The following is a 22,893-nucleotide window of genomic DNA, read 5'->3' as shown; positions in this document are numbered from 1 at the left end:
TCCAAAGCTTTCACCTCTAGGACACTGCTTTAAATTTGATCAGGATGTCAGTTAGCAAAATTTGATACCCTATATTGGCTTCATTGTTGTTTGTGGTCCAGATTTTAATGGCCAAGATTTCATGTTATATTTCTCATGATTAGATCCCCTTATTGGGCATCTCTGTGGCAAACTCAAGGATTAAACAGACCAAAGAGGATGAGCTACTCTTCAGATTTGAGAAGCATTGATGGGGAGTGACATGAGAGAAGCTTGCCCTGCTGTTACCCATGCCATGCATACTACATGGCCAGAGGATTTCAGTATTCAGCACATTTCAGCCAGCATAAAATTCACTTAAACATGTTCCCCTAAAGAGCCCATGTACTGAGGATGCCCAGTGCGTACATCCTTCCTTAATGCATTAATTATCATTGCTAAAGCTGTTTGGATGCTCTGTATTTACAAATCTATAAAGGACAAACCTCCTCCATCCTGTCCACTACCCCCAAATCCCTTCCTGTAGTTATTTAAAATATCTGTTTTTAAAAAGTAGTTATAACATGAGATACTTAAAAGATAAAGTTTAGGTTATTAGAGAAGTGCAGTAAATCTAATCAGAGGTCCTAGGATTGGTTTGAGGATTGGTTCAGCTCCATCTAGGATGTAGGGAGATGACATCCATCTTAGCTGAGGGCAGCCTATTTGGATTGAGAACAATGGGAGGTGGCAGCCATTTGGGATAAAGGCAAGAAACCTGTATGAATGATGCAGCAGCTCCTGAGATTGAATTAAAAAAAAAAATCTGAAACCCCTCCACAACTTTCCTAATGCATCTTTTCTATGCTTCTCTGCAGCAGAGGTGGAAAGTTGTACTGAACTGTGTAGTGGGTGTGTAACATGGATGTACCTTCACAAAGGGCTCTGCTGAGACCACCAAACTGATTTACACTTGTTGATTTAAACAAGATTAGAGACTTAGGTATATAAATATTGCAAAGGGCTAGTGTATTGCCTAACTCAGTGTGAAAAAAGTGAAATCCTTCAAAAGCCATTAATCTTTGGTCATTAGGATAGCAGATTTGGATGGATCACTTTTAGAAGGGCCCCACTTCATTTTTGTTTGTAGTTCAAGTTGTTGATAGGTAAGGCTCAGATTTTGTCACAGATATTTTTAGTAAAAATCACGGACAGGTCACGGACAATAAACAAAAATTCACAGAAGCCTGTGACCTGTCTGTAATTTTTGCTACAAATATCCCGCTACTGCCTGCAGGGGCTAGAAGCTGTGGAGTTCCCCTGCTGCCCGGAGGCTAGGAGCTGCTGGGGGCTCACTGCCTGTTGACTGCTCCAGCCCTGGGGCAGAAAACGTCATGGAGGTCTCTGGAAGTCACAGATTCTGTGACCTCCGTGACATAATTGTAGCCTTATTGATAGGGCAATTTTCCAGTCCTGTTCACTCAAGAAGCCTCACACACATTTGGGTCCAGAGTTTTGGATGCTTGAAAGGGTGTTGTAGACACACACAAGCTAGTGTTTGTGTCTCTACCTTTTTAAAAAAGACACTGGAAGGAAAACCTACACTGTCCATATAATCTTTCTCTGAAAAATCTCCCATAGCACACGGGGAGGGGGGATAGCTCAGTGGTTTGAGCATTGGCCTGCTAAACCCAGGGTTGTGAGTTCAATCCTTGAGGAGGCCACTGAAGGCAGGGGGCTGGACTCGATGACCTTTCAAGGTCCCTTCCAGTTCTAGGAGATTGGTATATCTCCAATTATTACCTTATTACCCTTAATTGCTAGTGCCATTGTAATTCTAAAAACACACCTGGAATTACTGGTGCACAGTATTTCCATTTTACAAGATGATATCTGGACAGACAAATCAAAGGTAAAATGATACAGCTAGATTGTCTATACTTGAAACACTACAGCTCTGCCACTGCAGCACTTCAGTATAGACCAGGGGTCAGCAACCTTCGAGACGCAGCCCATCAGTGTAGACCAGACCTTATAAACTCCTTCATACCAGGCTTTGCCGTTCTTTTACCAAAATCCTGCACATGCTCATATGGCATCCTACTATGCTGCTTACCCTTCGTTTCTTTAAAAATTGATTCCCACAAAGGACCTGGAGTGAAGGAATTGAATAGTACGTATGCAAACCCTATTCCCTGGCGGCTGCTGCAGGAATGCTGTCAGCTTAATGTATTCCGCCAGTGCATGACTAGTGTGAAGGCAGCACTGACACATCTGTTAACTCTACCAGTCTCTCTTTGTGACTCAGATTTGGTGGCCGATTGTTCCCAAACCAATCATAAGTTTTAGCAAGGTTGTCACTGTAGACCTAGGAACTAATTTCTTGTTTAGAGCAGTCTGGCATTGCTGACGTTGTTTTAGCTCATCTGGTTGATGCAGAAAAAACTTGCTGTAGTACAGTTGCTCTGGTGACTGATGTTCACTGCTCTGGACAGAAGTTGCAACTCAGGGGTATTTCTGGTCAATCCTGGGGAGAGACAGACATCTGCCTGTCTTCCTCCTGTCTGTCCCCTGCCCATATTCTAATATTGACTTGCATGCTGCACCCGCTGGTACCTTTGCTGACCTTACACCACACACTCCCCTGTCTCTCATTCACCCCATAAGAGAGCAGACGTTTCCTCTTTTAATTTAGGTGATTCTTTTGCATTTCTCCTTTCCTTTGGTAATACTCCTCCTCCTCCCTTCAGCATGGCCTCTGTTCAGAAGTAAGAGTTCTTGTGGAAGCAGTGTGGGGAGTACTGAGGACTGTAGCAGTAGATACTCTGAGCTCCATCTAAAGCAGTCAGTCGCCTTTCCTCTGTTCAGTTCTCAGCTATTTCCCCACTTTGTAGTTAGTGAGAGTGGGCTGCAAAAAAGATATTTTTTGTTAAACTTTTTTCTCAGGTAGCACAATAGTTCACAAGACTTATTTCTACAATACTTGATTCAAAGGTGGCAGAATCTTGTGGAGTAAGAATCCTGTGAAGTGGTGATCGGCAGTTTAATTTGTGTGTCCCAAGTTGCTGGTTGTATTACTAAATATTGCAATACTACAAATGAGACAGACTGCAAATGTACACTTGAACTGTTCACTCCTGACATAGCTATATCAGTGCCATTACTACTTTAATCATTACTGAATATGGTGATGCAATCAGCCTTGGTAATTCTTAGCCGGTTGTTTTCAGATTTATTTTTTTGGATGGTTAAATCCTCTGATTGATGCCTTTTTCTTTTGATCTATCATCAAGGTTGCTGCAATTAACCCTAATCATCCACTTGCTCAGATGCCTTTGCCCCCATCAATGAAGAACTGCATTCAGCTGGCAGCATGTGAAGCCAATGAATTGCTACCAATGATCCCTGACCTGCCGGCTGACCTTTTCACATCATGCCTTACTACACCAATCAAAATTGCTCTGAGGTGGTAAGTGTCTCACCTGTTATGTGGGGAAAAAGCATGGTCTGCAAAGCTTGTCTGTTGAATTGATAGACTTGTTGATCCAGATATTTTATCCACACTAAAGTTCCTCTGCAGTACTGAATTACAGGGATTTGAAGAGCACACCTGGGACAGCATCTTATTAGTCAAAGCCAAGAAGGTGAAAATATTCGTATCTTGTTTATTACATTTTAGATTCCAGCTCGATACTTGGGTTTGCTCAGATTAAGGGATTTACTCTAGTGGAAATTAAAGGTACCTGCATTTTCACAGGGCAGAAATACCATACAAGACAATGCAACTTTATTTTGTAAGTTATCTTTCATACAAACTACATCCCAAATGTTGCGATAAATAGTACAGTAGTGTTAATAGCACAGTGAAAGAAATTAAGAATTAAAAACAAGAAATATGTATTGAAATGACATAGAAAGTTGAAGAGGCAGAGAAATACAAAAGCTTGGTCCAGACAGTAGCAACTGTACAAGAGCAAAGTTCTTGCACAACGTTAGAGAGATGATGTGGTGGAACAAAGAAAATATCTGCACTGGACAAGTGCATCATGCGGGGAACTTCTATGAGAGCTCAGTGCCCTGTGAGTGCTGAATGCTCTGATGAATTAATCCACATGAACTGGGTGCCCACCAAAGAACAGAAGGAGACCACCAAAGCTCATTTCCTTGATTCTCCGCTAAGATTCCAATTGCAGCCCCAGAATGAAAAGCCCAATGCCCTTTGATGAATTGAGTTGAAATAAATGTATAGTTAGGAGGACTGGTCGTTAGTATGTTCTACTTTGATCTTTGGTTTTGGTATCAGTCCTTAACCTACTAAGGAAATTAGGCGTCTAGCTGTCCTGTATCATCCAGATAAATGCATTTTGTCTAGAAAACAGCTGATAGTGCCCTTGTCCCATGTGGCCCTGATTTGATCCATGTGGTTCCCTGGCATTTTCTTCCCACTTACATCATTGTGGAGTCGCAATTTATTTTTTTGTTACGGAAGAGCCTGCTGCTTACTTTGAATGGCTGACATTCTCAGGCTTATTTGCGAGGGTGGTAGGGAAACTGTTCACTAGAAATGCCACTGTAATGGCTTAGCCCAGACAACAGGAAGATTTGGAGCTGCTGTGTAACAAGTAAAGAATTTTCTTTGTCTGGTTTTACTGTTCTAAGGAGGGGTACTGTATTACTATAAGGGGTTAATTCAGATTTAGCTTCAGACTGCCACTCATTTACCCACTTGAGGAACAATACTAGACCCATCCACTTTGAAGTCCCATCTCCAAACCCTGTTGAGTTCAATAGGGTATCCAGGGGTAGGATCACAGCTGGTCACTACAAGAGCACCCAAAGCCCAAGAAGCAAGACTAAGAGCTTCTGGGGAAGACAACATAACATTCTTAAGGAAGGGTGAGGGCGTTGTTGGGAGCTGCAGATGAGAAGTAGGTCTCACAGACAATGACCCCAGAGGCCAGGGGTCTGGAGCAAAGATGGACTTTCCTAGTGTGTCTGCCAAGAGATGGCAAGCCTCTAGGTAAGATACACGTGCCTATAGGCCTTTTATTGTTTCAAAATCCTTTGTCTTATGCTCTGCTGTGTTCCTTTTGGTAAGATTAAACTTTACTTCATTTTAAGAAAGCCAAAGGTCTCTATATTAACCACTGGCCACCGCTTCTGAAGGGAAGACTTTAGAGTGCCAGGTCCAGTTGGGTCTGTTGAGTTGAGACACAGGATACTATAGCTTGAGTTCCAGTCTAAGTGGGAAAACCACAGGTTTTCACCCCAGGACATGGGAAGGCAAGAAGCTGAACTCCCAAAGGTGTGACTTAGTGAGACCAGAAGAGGGGACAGAAGTGCCCCTAGCCAGGTGATTGACAAGGTGCTTGCAGATTGGATGACTGGGCTGTCTAGAAGCCTCATTACTTTACCTGCCCAGATACTGAAGTTCCGTGGATACTGCCATCCTGGATCTGGTCTCCCACTGTCAAATTCAAAGGTTGCCTGTATATATTTTTCTCCCTAAAGGTGAAAAAGAATGTTATGTTGTGAAAAGTAAGTCTCTCTCTGTATATAAGGAAACCCAGAGAGAAGCTACAGATTGTGAACAGAAAAATACAGTTCCAAAGAAATATTTTAAAATGGTATTGCTATTAACCGATAATTGCTGTCCTGAACAATAGGACACCTGGCATGGGGAGGAGGAGGTTTGGATTATACCACTTCAAAGTGAGGCATAGAATTTTGACTGTAAAAATTCATATTCATTGATGCTAAACCCTGTACCCTCAGAAATACATTGATTCCTGTATTATAGTTGAGTGGTATTGGCATGCTCTGTATAAAACATACACAAACCTACATTAAAAGAATATTATTAACATTGCAAAGTCAAGAACCTAGAAGTTAGGAAACACCCTACTTCATTGCATGTGGATTCAGAGGAGGATATGGTCCATATTCTGCAGAGAAGTTTGCTGTTAAAAGATTTGTGATTCTGCAGGTCAATAAATTTGGAAATCCTGTATTTGGAAGTGACATTAAAGCAATGTCTTAAAGTTTTAATGTGTATAGAGGATACGGGAAGAGTACATAAAAGATGATGGTCTTTTGTGTGGAGCCTTTCGTTCTGAGCCTTTAGAAAACCATTCAGCCAGTTCCAGCACATATACTTACATAGGCAAGAACAGAGACTATTTGCAGTTTTAGTCACTTGGGAGCTTTTAGTACACTTGAGTTATTAATGTAATTCAGCAAAATAAATTTGGGGTAAAAAATTTACAGCTTTTCCTTTTTTATTGGTTAGTGTGGGAAGAAAAATTGCTGCTTGCTGTACCTTAATGTCTTTATGCACCAGGGCTCCAAATGATTTCCATGACTTATCAAGAAATATAACCTACAAATCAACTGCAGTGTGGTTTTTCCCCTGCTTGTAGCTTCCTGTAGTACTTCTGAGCATTCAGTGTGACTTCCTATGTAACCTGTGTGTGTGTGAAAGCTACAGAGTGAGGTGCATGTTACCTGAATAGGGGTGTGCACAGGATAAAACATATCTGAGGGCAAACTTGGATCATCTCCTCTACTGGAACCCAATAAGGTTGCAAAAATTCATCACATTTTCAGTTGCATGTTCTTTGGGACCCAGTCTGATGCACACTGTGCCAATATATCAGGAGAGGACTGCCCTCCAGAGGCTCAACCATCCCTCCTTTCCCTGAGCTGGCTGGACTTCGGGAGCATTTTGGAAGCAGCATGCTCAGATCCATTTGAAAGCACCATGTTTTGTTATCAAGAAGTTTCCCCTACCTAATAATATATCGTCTTAGGGTTGTTTCTGTGGCATCTGCCATCCCAAAATGCACTACATACTATAGAGAGAGAGAGAGAGAGAGAGGAACCACTTCACGCACCGCTGAAAATTGTTATGATCATTAACAATTCAAACAAGTACCCAACAGTTTAGGACAGAGAGTAAACACTATATAGGATGGAAACTGCAGGCATTATTTAACAGACAGGGTAACTTCCCAAATTTGGCAGGACACCAGAGCAAACAGCTATAAAAGTGAACATGTCACAGGGTTTTTTAATGACTGCAAGTGGTAAGGGCCTTGCTTTTATATCCTCTGAAAGATGGTACTTCTGGCATCATGGTGTCACCCCCAGCATGTTAAAAAATATGTTATAATAGCATGAGTTAGACAGTGCATCAGTCTTTTCCTTGGAATGCTGTCTCTTTGTGCCACAACCGTAATAATTTGTATGTGATTTAAATTTGTTTTGACAACATCTAATGTATGAGAGGTTAGCAAATAATACAGGGATGAGTATGAAAGCCTGAGTCAATAGCAAACAAACCATAACAATATTTAAATGTAGTTTCCATATTCAGTGTTTCAAACAGCATGTCACTGGGGGCATATTTCTGTAGTTCAGAGAAAACTTTGGGGACTGCAGCTGCAAGTGCATTTCATGGTATGCAAAACACATTCTTGAAGGCTCAATTTCTCCAAGCTGTATGGAGATTTCTGAATAGTTAACTTGTTTTGAATATGGGTGCAGTTGGGAGGGAACAGAGGGTAGGTGAATGGAAAAGATAAGGCCTCGATCCATTAAGATTACTAAGTATGGTCTTTTAGTCTGCACATGCTGATTTTTAAATGAAAGATCTTTTCACAAATGTATTTTTGCTCTGATTGATTGAACAGAGACCGAAATCAGATTTCTGACGTATTTCCTCTGTTTGCTTAGCTTCCTCTTGTTAGACTATGATTTTACTCTGTCTGTGCCCACTGCAAAGTGGTTGGATTTCTAGCAATGGAAGGAGATAGGATATCTGTGTTAAACACAAGTAGCGTTGCCATTTTACAAAATGGTGTTTGATACAGAATTGTTTTACCCACTTGCTGACTGTGATCCAGTGAAATCCCAATAACTAGCAGCATTCGCTTCCCAGGCAGCTTCCTCAGTGTGAATAGAATACCCACTGAAAAGAGCCCCCAGTATTCTTGTAAATAAAATAACTTATAACTCTTCCAGCGGGACCGTCTCACATGTGCGTATCTTGGTCTGTCAGTGTCAGAATAAATTACCTCTGGAGTAGAGCTGGGTAAGATTTTTCTGACAAATGGTTTATTTGCCAAAAAATGAAGTTTTGAGTCAGCCAAAGCTATTCACTCAAATAGTTTCAGATTCCCCCCACAAAAAAAATTCAGGATAGATTCTCAAAACCACTGGAGGATGAGGTGAAGGGGCTGCTGTCCCTGAGTAGCTCAGAGGTTAGGGCACTCACTTGGGAGTGGGAGACGCAAGTTCAAATCCCTGCTCCAGAGCAGGGATACCAGATTTTCACCCCTCCTGGGAAGTGCCTGAAGCTGTTGGGTGTTCTGGCATGGATCTTTCTCTGTCTCTCCTGTTGAAGTATTCTACTGTGTGTATAATAGTTGGATAGTCATTGGGCCAGAGAGAGAGAATGGCTTATAGTGAGTGGTTAGGGTACTTACATGGGATGTGAGAGATCCAAGTTCAAGTCCTTGCTCTAATGAACATTTAATTATTTATACAAAGTGTAACCACTTTAAGAGGAGAGATGGAAAGAGACCTACCCCAAAACAGCCACTAGTCTGGTAGCTCGGTCACTCCCTTGGGGATGGGAGAGACCTGAGTTCAGGTTCCTGCTCCAGAGTGAGGACTTGAACCTGAATCTCCCACATCCCAGCTGACTGCATTGGACTGCTAGGTACAAACACGCCACCTCCTTCTGTTCTGTGAAACTAGCCCGTCACTTCTGTTGCTTTCTGGTTTTGGTGCCTGAAGTGAATGTTTGATATGTGAATTGAAAATGGTTTTGATTTATTTCTGTACCTTGGTTCTTAAGTTGGCTCAATGGTATTTGAAATGTTTTGCTTTAAAAAAGTATTTTAAATGCCCTTTTTGATGTTGCTTTGTAGTTTGCATGTATGTAAGTATAATGTGAAACGTGTTTTCCCCTGTAAATAGACAACCGTAACTATTCTCTTACAGTATGATTTGCTGTTAATTTTTTGGTTTTTGGTTTTGCTTCCTTATGGCAAGTGTAGCCAGGCTGTCCCTTTGCTTTTGCCAGCATTCTCTAGGTGAGGTCCTGTTGCACCACCATTTCTTAATATGTTCTTCCTCACAAGAAAGCTGGCCTCTGCATATTCTGCTTGTCACAAGAGTTAAGAGGTCTGTTTAAACTCCCACCAGGCTGAAGTACTCATATTTAAATGTCAGCACTTGTCACATGGCCACATGCAAGCCCATTAATAATATGGGCAATAGAACCTTCAGTGCTTTGGTATTAAATCCTGAATCATCACTTAAACTTCATCTCTGCCAAAAGTTGGTCATGAAGATACTGCGGTCGTAACACAGAATAGAGAATTCTTTACAAATCAAGTAGTGATAGTAAACTTTTAAAACTCCTTTCTTTCCCTCTAATCAGATGAAAAGAACCAGTGGCAGTCAAGCTTTTGAATGAGCCTAACAGGACACAAGGATCTGTGTGTATGTAATGTTTCTGTGATTAAAATTCTGCAAAAAAATTAAGTGTTTTAAACAAACTTCCTGAAATATGCAGCCATTGTGCCATTCACTGAATGAGAATCTGAAGTGAGATTGATAAAGCACTGACTAACTTATTTGCATTGACCAAGCTGAAACAAACTAAACAACTTGCCTACTTTAAAAACAAACAAAGTGTTTAATAAGGTAATGAGTTTCTAGTAATACAAGTAAGGAAACTTATTTATATGAATTTAAATCTGACAGTTTCCTTTAAAGTGTTCTTAAATCTATAGGTTCTGATGACTATTCAGCACCCGCATGAAGCATTTTCAAGCATCTGTGCAAACCAACTTGCTGCAGAGTGAAAGCCAATTTCACGTGTCTCCTGCTCGTCCACTTGTGTCCCACTGCAGAGTAAAGCCCTTTTCCATTCTGCCACTGTTCTTGATGCTGAAGGGACTATACCAGGCAAGTTAGCAAAGGCACTAAGCATTGTTAACCTAGTGAATCTGCCCCCAGGCTTCCTTGGCATCATATAGGTTGTTTTTTTTTGTTGGATTTGCTCCATTCGCTCACTAGCAAGGGTTGATGGGTATCAGTACTGTGACTAGTCCCCCGTACTCACTTTGCAATTCCATTGTGTGCGAGCAGCAAAATGAAGCTGATTAAATTTCAGAAGTGCTGCCTGTAGAAACTGACATTTTCGTACCTTAGGTTGGATTCGTGTTTTCTGAAGAAACTCCACTAATGCCACTCATTAGTGGATTGTGGGGAGAGGGGTACTTTCCAAGTAGTACTCTCAGTCTAGCCTGCCAGGTCAGGGAAGACTAGGATTCAAAACTGGGCTCTTGTGCTGCAGTGCCCAGCACTAACCAATAGGCAGCGGTTTTCAAGCAGATCCTTTTTTAAAAAGGAGGGGGAGATAGAAGGAACGGGGAAAGCAGATTGGATTGGTTAGATAAACTCACTGGTATTTGAGGGGCAAAGGGAGAAATCTAGGAAATAACTGGTGAAAACCATTTGACAGGTTCACTTTTCATGGTTCTGGGCAGTACCAGTACAACAGTATTGATTGCCTTGCTTCAATTTAGGGCAACAGTTTTGGCACAAAACCTATAGGAGAGGAAAGGGATAGTGGTGATTAATCTCTCTCAAAAGATTGGTGAATAGTTTGTGGGAAGCTGCAGTGTAGGCTGCCAGCCTGTAGGACCCAACTGCAGTGAGTTTTTTCAGATGTACAATCACAAGTGTCAGTCAGTTGTTGGAGCTGCACCGTGTATAGTCAGCAATGCAGCAAAAAAAGAAATGAGTGGTTTTTTGTTTTTTGTTTTTTAAGAAAAAGATAGCTCCACAAAGCCAGCCCCTTTATGTTACATTGGGGTTTTAAACTGAAAAGCTACAAGGCTCCTGTAAAACACATTCCCTGCTCTGGATTGTGAAAAAATTGAAGACAACTAATTTAAAAACATCCAAATAACACCCACATTGCTCCCAGTGCCAACAAACTTCTCTGTAATTGGTTCAGCTCTTGAAAATCTTTTTTTCTGCTTAAGAATTTAAACAGAGAGCCAGATAATCTCCTGCTTTCTTTCAAATGACAAGAAATTGCCTTCTCTCTTATAAACCCTTCAACTTGTATGAACAAAGAGAGATCCCTTACATATGGAAGGAGGAAAGAAAAAGGAGTGTTTACATCAGAGAGCCTTTGAAAGTTTCGTGAGGTTTATAAATTGGCTCTTAAAACGGTGACTGAAAAAACTGCAGAGGAAGATTGTGCAAGAACATGGATGTTCCCCATACTAAATTGAGAGAGGCAGATTTTCAAAGACAGATCTTATTGTAACCAATTACGTTGATGAGAACTGTTTTGCATCTTAATTATAATCGGAGCTGTAGCACCGCCTATAGTAAGCTGCCTGACACTTCCCAATATAAGACCCAATCTTCAGTTGCATATAACTGTGCCAAACTTAACCATTTGAGCTGAAATACCCATTTTGGGTGTCTGCCTCAGGATGAATTTTGTTGGAAAGTTTCAGCAAAATGCAATAGCGGTTTACGAGAACAAAATTAGGGGAAACTACATTGTTTTGCTTGTGTTAAAAATTTTTAACAGCAGTTTTATTGAGAGGTTCTAGTGCATCTGTGCTTTAGAGCAAGGCCTTGCACTGTGACAGGGGTACTCCCTAGTGTCAGGGATGTACCTTTTGCTGTTCCTGTGCAAAATTGCCTAAATTTGGCCAAGTTATAAGCATTTGAAAAATCTTTGTTTGCACATGCTCAGTAGAGACTTGCTACTTTGGCAGCTAAACTCTGGGAAGATTTTATGTGCACTAAGTATCAGAGAGGTAGCCGTGTTAGTCTGGTTCTGTAAAAGCAGCAAAGAATCCTGTGGCACCTTATAGACTAACAGACGTTTTGCAGCATGAGCTTTCGTGGGTGAATGCCCACTTCTTCGGATGCAAGAGTGGAAATTTCCAGGGGCAGGTAAATATAAGCAAGCAAGAAGCAAGCTAGAGATAACGAGGTTAGATCAATCAGGGAGGATGAGGCCCTGTTCTAGCAGTTGAGGTGTGAAAACCAAGGGAGGAGAAACTGGTTCTGTAGTTGGCAAGCCATTCACAGTCTTTGTTTAATCCTAAACTGATGATGTCAAATTTGCAAATGAACTGAAGCTCAGCAGTTTCTCTTAGGCTTTGGCTACACTTGCACTTCAAAGCGCTGCCGAGCGCTAAGTGTAGTCAAAGCGCCAGCGCTGGGAGAGAGCTCTCCCAGCGCTGTCCTTACTCCACCTCCCTGTGGGGAATAACGTACAGAGATGGGAGCCCCGCTCCCAGCGCTGGGGCTTTGACCACACTGACGCTTTGCAGCGCCACAATTTGCAGCGCTGGAGAGGGTGTGTTTTCACACCCTGCTGCAGCGCTGCAAATTTGCAAGTGTAGCCAAGGCCTTAGAAGTCTGGTCCTAAAGTTTTTTTGCTGGAGGATGGCCACCTTAAGATCTGCTATTGTGTGGCCAGGGAGGTTGAAGTGTTCTCCTACAGGTTTTTGTATATTGCCATTCCTAATATCTGATTTGTGTCCATTTATCCTTTTCCTTAGAGACTGTCCAGTTTGGCCGATGTACATAGCAGAAGGGCATTGCTGGCATATGATGGCATATATTACATTGGTGGATGTTCAGGTGAATGAACCGGTGATGGTGTGGCTGATCTGGTTAGGTCCTGTGATGGTGTTGCTGGTGTAGATATGTGGGCAGAGTTGGCATCGAGGTTTGTTGCATGGATTGGTTCCTGAGCTAGAGTTACTATGGTGCGGTGTTCAGTTACTGGTGAGAATATGCTTCAGGTTGGCAGGTTGTCTGTGGGCTAGGACTGGCCTGCCACCCAAGGCCTGTGAAAGTGTGGGATCATTGTCCAGGATGGGTTGTAGATCCCTGATGATGCGTTGGAGGGGCTTTAGCTGGGGACTGTATGTGATGGCCAGTGGAGTCCTGTTGATTTCTTTCTTGGGTTTGTCTTGCAGTAGGAGGCTTCTGGGTACACGTCTGGCTCTGTTGATCTGTTTCCTTATTTCCTCATGCGGGTACTATAGTTTTGAGAATGCTTGGTGGAGATTTTCTAGGTGTTGGTCTCTGTCTGCGGGGTTAGAGCAGATATGGTTGTACCTCAGTGCTTGGCTGTAGACAATGGATCTTGTGGTGTGTCTGGGATGGAAGCTGGAGGCAGGCATAGTGGTCAGTAGGTTTTCGGTATAGGGTGGTGTTAATGTGACCATCACTTATTAGCACCGTGGTGTCTAGGAAGTGGACCTCCCGTGTAGATTGGTCCAGGCTGAGGTTGATGGAGGGGTGGAAGCTGTTGAAATCGTGGTGGAATTTTTCCAAAGTCTCCATGCTTAGAACACTAAGCATGCCCTAGCACAGGGATGCAGGGGCTGAGCAGGAATTTCCCTGAAATTGCTGCTCCTGGTGCTGGGCACAGTCACTGAGAGCCAGGAGATTGTCTCCTCTGCGCTGTTCCACCTGCTGGTATCCAGGCAGCGAGGAAGAGAAAGACTTGAATGCAGAGGGACAACAGTCAGAGCTGGGGATGGGGAGGTTGGCGTGTGTCTTGGTGGAGGGAGTAGAGCTGGGGTGAGGAGTCTGGTACTGGGAGTTGGGCAGAAGACTTGGATTGGATGGCGCTCCTGGAGGCGGAGTTTGTGTGGGAATACTGACAGACTGGGATAATGAGGAGGAACTGGAAAGGGAGACTTGAAGGAGGAGAGACAGAACTGGGAAGTGCAGGCTGTAGGGGTTGGGATAGAGGTCAGGCTTCGAGGGAAATGAGTGCAGAAGGATCTGGGATCACTAAAACTTGGATAAGAACCCAAGATTTGCATCCTGGCATTCCTCTGCTGTCACTAAATATCTGTGAAACCCACTGGCAAGTCTCTCTCTCATCCCCCTCTACTGGCCAGTCCACCTAGAGCAGTGGTTCTCAGACTTCAGTACTGGTGACCCCTTTCACACAGCAAGCCTCTGAGTGTGACCCCTCCTTATAAATTAAAAACACATTTTTTATATTTAACACCATTATAAATGCTGGAGGAAAAACGGGTATTGGGGTGGAGGCTGACAGGTCGCGACCCCCTATGTAATACCTCACGACCCCCTGAGGGGTCCTAACCCCCAGTTTGAGAACCCCTGATGTAGACGATGATAACTTATTACAGCCATTGGTAATAGCCCAAGTGGCACATGTCTGTTCTGTGGATCTAACAGTCCCAACATTGCTGATGACCCATATTAATGTCAAAATTATTCCATGTGGTGGAATTTCTGGTTTTTTCAGTGTGGCTTTTTAAAAACGTAGGAAATTACACACACAAAACAAGTTAAAGGAACATTAAGCAAAATTTTTGCAACAACAAGTACTCAAAAGTTAAGAAATACCAGAATTAAAGATGCTTGTGCATGTGGGGACTTCCTGAGGTTTACAGGGTGACTTCCCAGCTGTGGCTCTACAATAGTGATCAGAGAGAGAGAACGCGATTCTGACATTGGTAGTTGGTTCAAAGCATATTTGCATTGATGCACAGGAAGTCCAACAGGGACACACAAAGACAGTTATATGTGCGCACACACCCCCAGAGTTGGAAGGAGTTCTGAGGTGTATCTTTTGTGACTGCATGCGTACTGTGAATCCGCCACTATGAACTATTTTCTTAAAACTGCTTATGCATGAAGTAATGGGCGGTGTTGATGTTGCAAGAGAAATTAATTAGTATCTGTCAACCTATAGAATCAAAGTGCACTGTAAGGCTGTTCTTGGGAGCCAAATTACTGTGTTGTTAAGAGTTTCTGTCAGACTGAGGAATCAAAAAGTATTTGTTACTAGTACTCAGATATTCTTCACTAGTGACCAGAATGTGCTAGGCATCGTACAGACCTATAGAAAGACACATCTCCTCCCCTAAAGGTTCACAGTCTAAAATGTCTTCATTCCCAATTTCAACTATTTGAGCATGTGGTCTTAATAGTATGTAGGGCTTTTAGAAGCTCCTCTTTCTACAGCCTTTCCACTGGGAAGTGGACTCTGACTACATCTTTGGACTCAGAGAAAGTAGAGAAGCATACAGAGCTGTAGGAAAAGAGTCCGAAATGTAACCTGGACACTAATTTGACTGGACAGAAATGAGAGATCCCAGAGTGCTGGGTCAGGTAACCTTCCTTTTTTTTTTTGATCTCAAGGGCCCTCTTTTCATCCCTGTTTGAGTGCATAAAGCTGTTTGGAGTCTGTTTCCATTCAGCACTCATGCTCTCTCTCCATGTTATCCACCCAGAAAGTGTGGTGGGTTGAGTCTCTTTCCCAGTGTCTGGTAACATCAGGAGAACAAGCTGGCTGAGTCTCAGTTCAGAAAAGGCTGATGGGATGTTGGCAGGTTGGAGGACATAACCAGAGGATATGGCAAAAATATCCGCCCCATAAGGGCATATGTCTGCCATTTGATGATTGTCAGACTCCCAATTGCTTTTAGATATACATGTATCTATAGAGACCCGGCTGGCTTTTTTACAGATGCCCCTGATCAGGAGGTTGCGGTCCTTTCACTCTGACACAGATCTCACTGCTGTCATCCATGCTTTTCTCACTTCAGGATTAGACTATTGCAATAGGTAGGGCTACACCTTAAATCAACTTGGAGACAGAGGCTAGTGCAGAATGCAGCTGCCTTCTTGTTTAAATAGTGTATCTTGCCATAAACCTGAGACTGCCAGTTCAGGATCTTTACTGGCTGTCTCTTGGTTCTGACCTTCTGAAGTCCTTAATGTCTATGTATCTGCCTGCCTGAGAGCTACTTCTCTCCTTATGCAGTGATAGCACAGGTGAGTTCTGTGGAGGCTCTCAAGCTGGAGTTCCTTTTGTAGGAGAGAGTGACTGGCATGGGGCTGTCCATGATGGCTCCTTGACTTTGGAATTTTTTCTCCCACTTCCATAATAGCCCAAATCTGTAGTCCTTTAGGAGGCATCTCAAACCCTATCTACTGAAGAAGAGTTGAGGTTTCGGTGGAGCATGGATTTTTATTTAGTGGGCATTAGGGTTTTACAAGAGCTTTGGATATGTGAACTTTTATAGACTGAAATAGAAATAACTAAGACTAAAGAAGACCACTTGCTATATAGCACCTAGACAGTAAAGCTCTCTGAACAGTAGTGTTGGAACAACCCAAAATTGTTTCTAAATGTATTTGGCCATGGGAAAGGAGAGCATAGCACTTGGGAGAACAGATCTTTGTCAGTAAAGGATGTTTTTTAGATAACTTGAACATGGGCAGGGTTAGAAGGAATTAGTTTTATTGTTAAGACAATGGCCTAAAACTCTGAAGATCTGGACTTGGACCTTGTCTGTGACCTTGCCCTCAAGGTCACTTAATTTCCAGGCCTGAGTTCCCCATTTGTAAGAAGTGGATGATTAATACTTCCCTACCTCACAGGGGTGTTGTGAGGATAAATCCATAAATGCTCAGGAGGAGCTTCGATACTAAGGTAAATGGATGGATATAGATCAATTAATCTTTGGTCAGAAAGAATGTGATAAATACAGACAGCCCAGCTCTGAGTGGCATTTTGATATAGGGAAAAATCCAACGGGATCTAAAGGGAAAGATGAATGAATGTCTACATTATTCAAATAAAATCTGTGAAATGCACCGGAGAGTTTTTTGTTTGTGCCTTTTGATTACAAAAGGAGTTCTGGTTCTTTTGGCCATATCTTACTTTTTCCAATCCTTCTTAAAAAAAATTTCACCTCTGCAAGAACCAGCATAAGCTGATTTCTTCTTTTACTAGCATTATGGAAGGAGAGTCAGGGCTTGGTGTCATGCCACCATTCAAAGGTCTGCAGTAACATCAGATCTCTCTAATATGGGCAGACTGATTTTGGAAATGATACACGTGAGGACACTTTGCATGGTTTAGCAGTATAAAATGCATATGAGCAGACTGTTGAACTCCTAAGTGATCCTGATCTCAGCATGATTCCATAATCCTGTATTTTTAAAGAGAGTCGACTCTGCTAAAGTTGTCACTTCTGATTTAAAAAAAAAAAAAAGGTTAGGTACTTTGTGCTGCTCTAATATTATTCTTCGTTTCCCCCCTCATTCAGTAGTGCAGTAGAAATTGGTGGGCTGTTTTTCCCTTCCATGAATTTATAATACGAGGGATTTTTATAACTCATATGAATGCAAAAGATGTTTGTTTCTGACCTTCTAGGCAAAATTGCTGGGAGTGATCCAGAAAACTTGCATGTGTCTTAAACAGGAAAACTGTCCCTTTCAGATACTGAGAGAGGTTACCTACTTAAGAGAAGACCACAACAAAAGTGAAAGCATCAGGAAACTGCAAATGAAGCCAAAGGTTTCATTTACATGTATGTTAAAAGTTAAACAAAACTTACAAAATAGTGTACATTACCCAGGGTTTGGTTCCATTTTTGGGAACAGTACTGGGTAGCAGAAGAAGAAAGACAAGTGCAGGCCTTGGGTTTGGCTATTGTAGGACTGGTGTTAAATAAGAAAAATTTGTTCCAGTTCCAAATCTTCAGATCTTTACAGTTAGCCTATATTTATCTGTAGCATCTTCCATCCTAAAGGATCTCAAACTCAAAGAGATCAACACGGTGATCTCTGTACTTACCACTAAAATGTAGCTAGCTCTGGGGTGAAGTGCTGCAGCTACATAATATCTCACAGCCACACTACTGAAGAGTTTTATGCAGGACAGAAAGACAATATTGTATCCATTTGTAGTGGTAGGGGGAATTTACGGAAGCCAAATTTAATTGTCTAGTTGAAAAGAAGACAGGACATCCAGAAGAACACCACCACTTCTCTTTCAAGTAGCACCAAAAGATCTTTAGGTAATTGGTATATCTCCAATTATTATCTAAGCTCCTAGAACTGGAAGGGACCTCGAAAGGTCATCGAGTCCAGCCCCCTGCCTTCACTAGCAGGACCAATTTTTGCCCCAGATCCCTAAGTGGCCTCCTCAAGGATTGAACTCACAACCCTGGGTTTAGCAGGCCAATGCTCAAACCACTGAGCTATCCCCTCCCCATGATGGTAGGTGGTCAGAACGTTGATTTTGACTTTGTCTTATCTAAAAGATGTGAATTCCTATTGTGCCCCTTAACACCATATGGGGGTATTAGATCAATACTGAATCAGAAGGAAAAGTACGATCACTTCCTACTGCACCTTTCTTTCTGGTTTTCCTTGACGTTTCCCAGCCGAACGCTAAGCAAATCAGACCCTGTTTGTCAGGAGAGATCTCTTGCAATCACTGCACTAAGTGGTAACACTACGATGAATTAAAACACACATACAGAGTGTAATTTTTGCTAAGCATGCTTCTGGTTTTTTTAAAACTTTCTGGATAACAGTAAACCTTTAGAGCTCCCATCACTCTTGAGCAAATTTACAGGGTAGTGTTTTGCTAAAAGTCATTTGACCATTGTGTGCACCTTTCTGCCTTTCCTGTCTAATCACCAGTGGTTACCAAAAGATTTATATGCAGTGACTTTCCCCTCTAGCCCATCCTGATGGATTCCTGCAATGATATCACAGCTGCTTGTTCGAGACATCGTGTTTCAGTGCAATGGAAGTGATTGTGAGATTGGTATTGCAGATAGAAACAGAATGTTCCGTATCCTCTACACATATTTTCTGGGCAATCACTACTTTTAAGTGAGGAAATAGAGAGAGACCATTACTAGTTTAAATGGGGGTTTGGTGAACTCGACTGCCTATTTCAGAGTTTGCAGGGAAATGGTGGGGCCTCATTAAAAGCCGATGAGCATTCCCTGCATTAATCTCCTCTGAAGTACAGTGGCAGTGCTGTAGCAGTCCCAGCTCTGTATACATAAAAGCCGCAAGCGCATGCTGTGCTACTTCCCTTATGCTGAATACCAAACAGATATGTGCTGCAGGGTTGTGTTGGAGAAAAGGAGTTTCCCTTACTAATCAAATGCAATCTGCTTTTATTCATTATTCAGTTGCCTTTGAGAAGCCGAAGGCACCACTGAAATATCTGAAATCTGAAGCTTATTTATGTCTTGCCCATAGTTAATTGCCAAAAGCTCCCAAAGGAAGTGCTTAGTGACAGCTTCGTAATGTATGTCATTTGGGGAAATGCCTTTTACAGCTGACCCTCAAAGGTGAGCTTTATTTTCCTAGTTTAGAAATAGAAGGAAATGCTTGACACAGTGATAATTTTTCCAACTCCACTATCCTGAATACTTGGGGGCATGGGGGAGCCATCTGCCAGAATTCCTTGCAAGAAAGGAAGCTGAAGGATCCATTTGCCTTGTGGCAAGTGACCTGTGCTGCTCGACAAGAAACTGTGGTTCAATTCTTGGTCTCCTATAGTGTATACTGTAAGGGGCTGGGAGTGCTGAGCACTCGTACTATCTCTCAATGGCCTGCAGCTAGACTGCGTTATTCTGTGATCCTATTAGATTTCACTAACTAAGCAGGGTTGGTTCCCGTCAGTGTTTGGATGGAAGACCTCCAAAGAAAATACCTGATGCTGCATAAATTGGTGGTGGTGAGTCAAAAGGTGACATTCTTCTTTCTGAGAAAGTAATGAATTAATGCACAATGGCTGCAGCATGTCGTTAGGGAATGGCCTGGTCATCTTTTGGATGAGACATAAATCGGAGGCCCTAGCCAATGTAGTTATAAAATCCCATGGGACTGTTTATATGAATGGGGGCAGTAAACCAGGTCTCTCAGTCAAATTCCAGCTCTGGCTACATTCTGCCTCCTTAAATTCCCCCTGCATTTTGGAGATGGTGTTTTTCTTCACTGTTGAGCAGTATTGCTGTGCAATTTCACCCCATAGGGATTAATATTTCAGCAATGGGTGTAGAGGGTCTATCAATTTAAGGTCCTTTAGGATGGAAGGTACAGAATATCAGAAACAACCACTAGCTGACTGTGACACCACTGAGCTTTTCTGAGCCTTGCCCTGTCATTGGTTAGAAAGAGGGTGGCTGCAATGCATATTCTGGAAAGTAGGGTGTAAAATAGGGAAAGCTGAAGGGTTGTCAGAACTCCACCAGGTACTCCCTGTGCATCAAGGAGCACAGATGTCTGGGGGTTCTTGCTCGCTGCTGTACCATGGGGAATTGGGCAGATACTTCCCCCACTTATTGGGGATGAAAGTGGCACAGCCTTGGATTGGCTTGGAAATGGAGGTGGAGGATTCTCTTCCCTGGCGCCAAAGGAATCTCTCAGCACACAGCCCTGCTGCTCAGACAGTTGTTGGAAAGAGGACCTACGCCTTGGGCAGTTGATCCCCTATGGTTTCAGCTGGTCTTCAGATTCAAGGTCCCATTCAATTGGTTTTCTCTCCAATCACAAAGGCTAGAAACTTTTTTTAAAATATGAACTTGTATTCTGCTGGAAATGATTTGTGAAACTCTGCATGAGAGGACTGGGGATGTAGTGGAGTCAGTGGAGGAACTCCCCCAAGAAGTCTGGGGAGAGGGGGTTGATGCTTGAGAATTGAGCACCTATCTTCTTTTCCACCTCAGATTAGCTAGTCTTGGAGTCTCTAGATATGGCAAACCACAGAGTTAACTGGACTCTGTATTTTTCAGTATGGGCAGTTGTGAAATTGTGGTGCCTTTAATTGCTGGAGAAATGGAATCAGTGTTTTATATTTTAAAATTATATTACCCAGGTGTTTGATCTTGACACATTGCTCTTGCGCTGTTTCTTCCCTCCCCCCTGCTGTGCCAGGTCTCTTCAGGGAAACCCAACCAACGCAGATCATTCTTTCACGAGCGTACACGAGCTCTGCTTTATTTAGTGTCTTGCTCTCCCTCTCCAGGGACTCTGCTGGATGACTGCAAAACCGTTTTTTCTCTCCGTGTGTTGGGAAACTTGTCACTGTGGCAGTTGCAATACCACAAGCTTGTCACCGTGACGATGGAAATCACTGCACAATCATGAGTGCGACGAAAGTTGAGAGCCTTGTTTGATTCTCATTATGCTGCGGCAAAGTTTTCCAAACCGAATGTTATTTTAAAAGCAAAAACACTGTAATAACCGTCTTCCTCATTCTTTCCACAGAACCTCCAAGAGTCCTGTCATTAAATATTTAATTAGTGTGAATTATTTTTCTTCTGTTCTCCACAGGTTTTGCATGCAGAAGAGTGTCAGATTGGTGCCAGGAGTCACGCTGGATTTAATAGAGAAGTAAGCAAGATTTTATGACATTAAAACTACTGCTATCCTGACTTCCATTGTTATAGTTGGTTTGATGGGGGGAGGGGAAATTGCTTTTTAGTCACATTGTCCTCAAGATCCCTTCATTCTGCTTGTGGGCATGCACCTCCTTGGGGTGCTTCTGTTGCCCAAGACTCACTTGGGGGTACCAAGTTTCCCTCTGCTCATTTTTCTTTGACTATCTTACCCCGTTAGTCCTTTGTTTTGCATTTGTTCTAATGCCGATGGGTGTCTCATTATATTGTCTTTACCACAGGCTGGCAGAACAAGCGGTGACTATAGAAGCAAGAATTCATGCAGAGAACACTGTTTAGATGGAGTCTTAGAATTGCCCTAGAGCTTTGCTCAGACCTTTTAACTTACAGGTCACGTAGGTCTCATTCGTGATACGTTGTACATACTCTAGCCTGACAACCGTCAGCCCAGAATCCAAACTTCAGTCACCTTTTTGGCAGTCAGTATTGTCAAGCCACCTAACTGGTGGTTTGGGGCACACGTTGCGAGAGCTTGTCAGTGGGGATCAATGGAGATGTTAGATAATGCTCATAGCCTTCAATTTTTGGAGTTACAACTTCACACATTAAGGTCACATGTGAAAGTAGTTTAGTACTCTCAGCCTATACCCTAGCTGACATAAAACCATGTGGCAAAAGCCTCTGCTTAAGGCAGGCAAAGACTGCTGTAGTAGAGAATGTCTAAAGTCAGGCAGTGAGGTGCATTGGTAGAACTATATGGGAGCACAGAACTGAAATGGTTCCTGCAGTTCTGGTGTTTAGATGCATTGGCAAAGCTGTGTCCAGGGGACACTGGGACTGGAATAGCATGGCCAGGATTGGGATGCACTGGCAGAGCTGTCTTGGGTGTACAGTGCTGGAACTCTGCAGGGGAAGCTTTCACAATACTTGTCTGAGGTGTGAATGTCTCTCGACACAGCTATCATTTTCTTTCATGACCTATAAAATCCATTCAATACCCTCTGTGTGTGTGTGTGTGTAAAATCAGAAAAAACAAGACATGTTTTGTCACTTCCTCAGCACACTGTAGTGTTCTTTCTATCTAATAATGGGATTATATTTTAATCCTTAATGTCATGGAAACCTATAATAATCCTTTCATCCAAACAATACTTGACCATGACTACTGGCTAATGGACAGCCCAGAGCAAAATGATGGACTAAGTAAACTCTTCTCCAAAACAAAGTCCAGGTTATGCAAGCCACCCAAGCTATTGAAAAACTAAATCATAATTCATCTATTGCATTCTTTGTTTTAAAAGTTTTTATAGGAAGGTATTTTTTGCCATCAGGTGAGGTAGTACATGTTTGTGTGGATGATCTCTGAGATCTGTGCCACATGGTTAGTATTTTCAAGCTTTCTATTCTTAGAACATTGTGTACCCAAGTTAAATTAGCTTGGAACAATTAATAAAAGATAATTCAATTTCTGAGATGTTTGCCGTGAGAAACGCTCATTGTCAAGATTAATTAGAATAGGCCATGGACTTGGACTTCTGACACGTGAATGTCTAGAGCCAATTATCCTCTTTCAGTTCTCCAGGATTAGTGTCATTCATTCATTCCTTTAGGTGAAAGGCATTCTCTGTGATGTTCAGAGGGATTGGGTTGGGGGGTATTCAATCAGTGGGTACAT

The 22,893-nt window shown here is 42.4% G+C and overlaps 1 protein-coding gene across 4 annotated transcripts in view; it reads left to right on the top strand.

Moving 5' to 3' along the window:
- Window positions 1-22,893, top strand: part of RPTOR (regulatory associated protein of MTOR complex 1) — a 273,244-nt gene that overhangs the window by 111,587 nt on the left and 138,764 nt on the right. For all 4 annotated transcript variants that reach the window (XM_039501518.1, XM_039501520.1, XM_039501519.1 and 1 more), the window contains exons 6-7: window positions 3,252-3,427; window positions 21,154-21,213. In XM_039501518.1, coding sequence (XP_039357452.1) covers window positions 3,252-3,427; window positions 21,154-21,213 — 236 coding nt within the window. The remainder of the gene's footprint in view (window positions 1-3,251; window positions 3,428-21,153; window positions 21,214-22,893) is intronic.

This window comes from Mauremys reevesii, linkage group 15 (genome assembly GCF_016161935.1).
Source record: "Mauremys reevesii isolate NIE-2019 linkage group 15, ASM1616193v1, whole genome shotgun sequence".
In the NCBI taxonomy this organism is placed as follows: Eukaryota; Metazoa; Chordata; order Testudines; family Geoemydidae; genus Mauremys; species Mauremys reevesii.
Note: the sequence above shows the minus strand (reverse complement) of the source record. Positions and strands in the feature narration are given on the sequence as shown.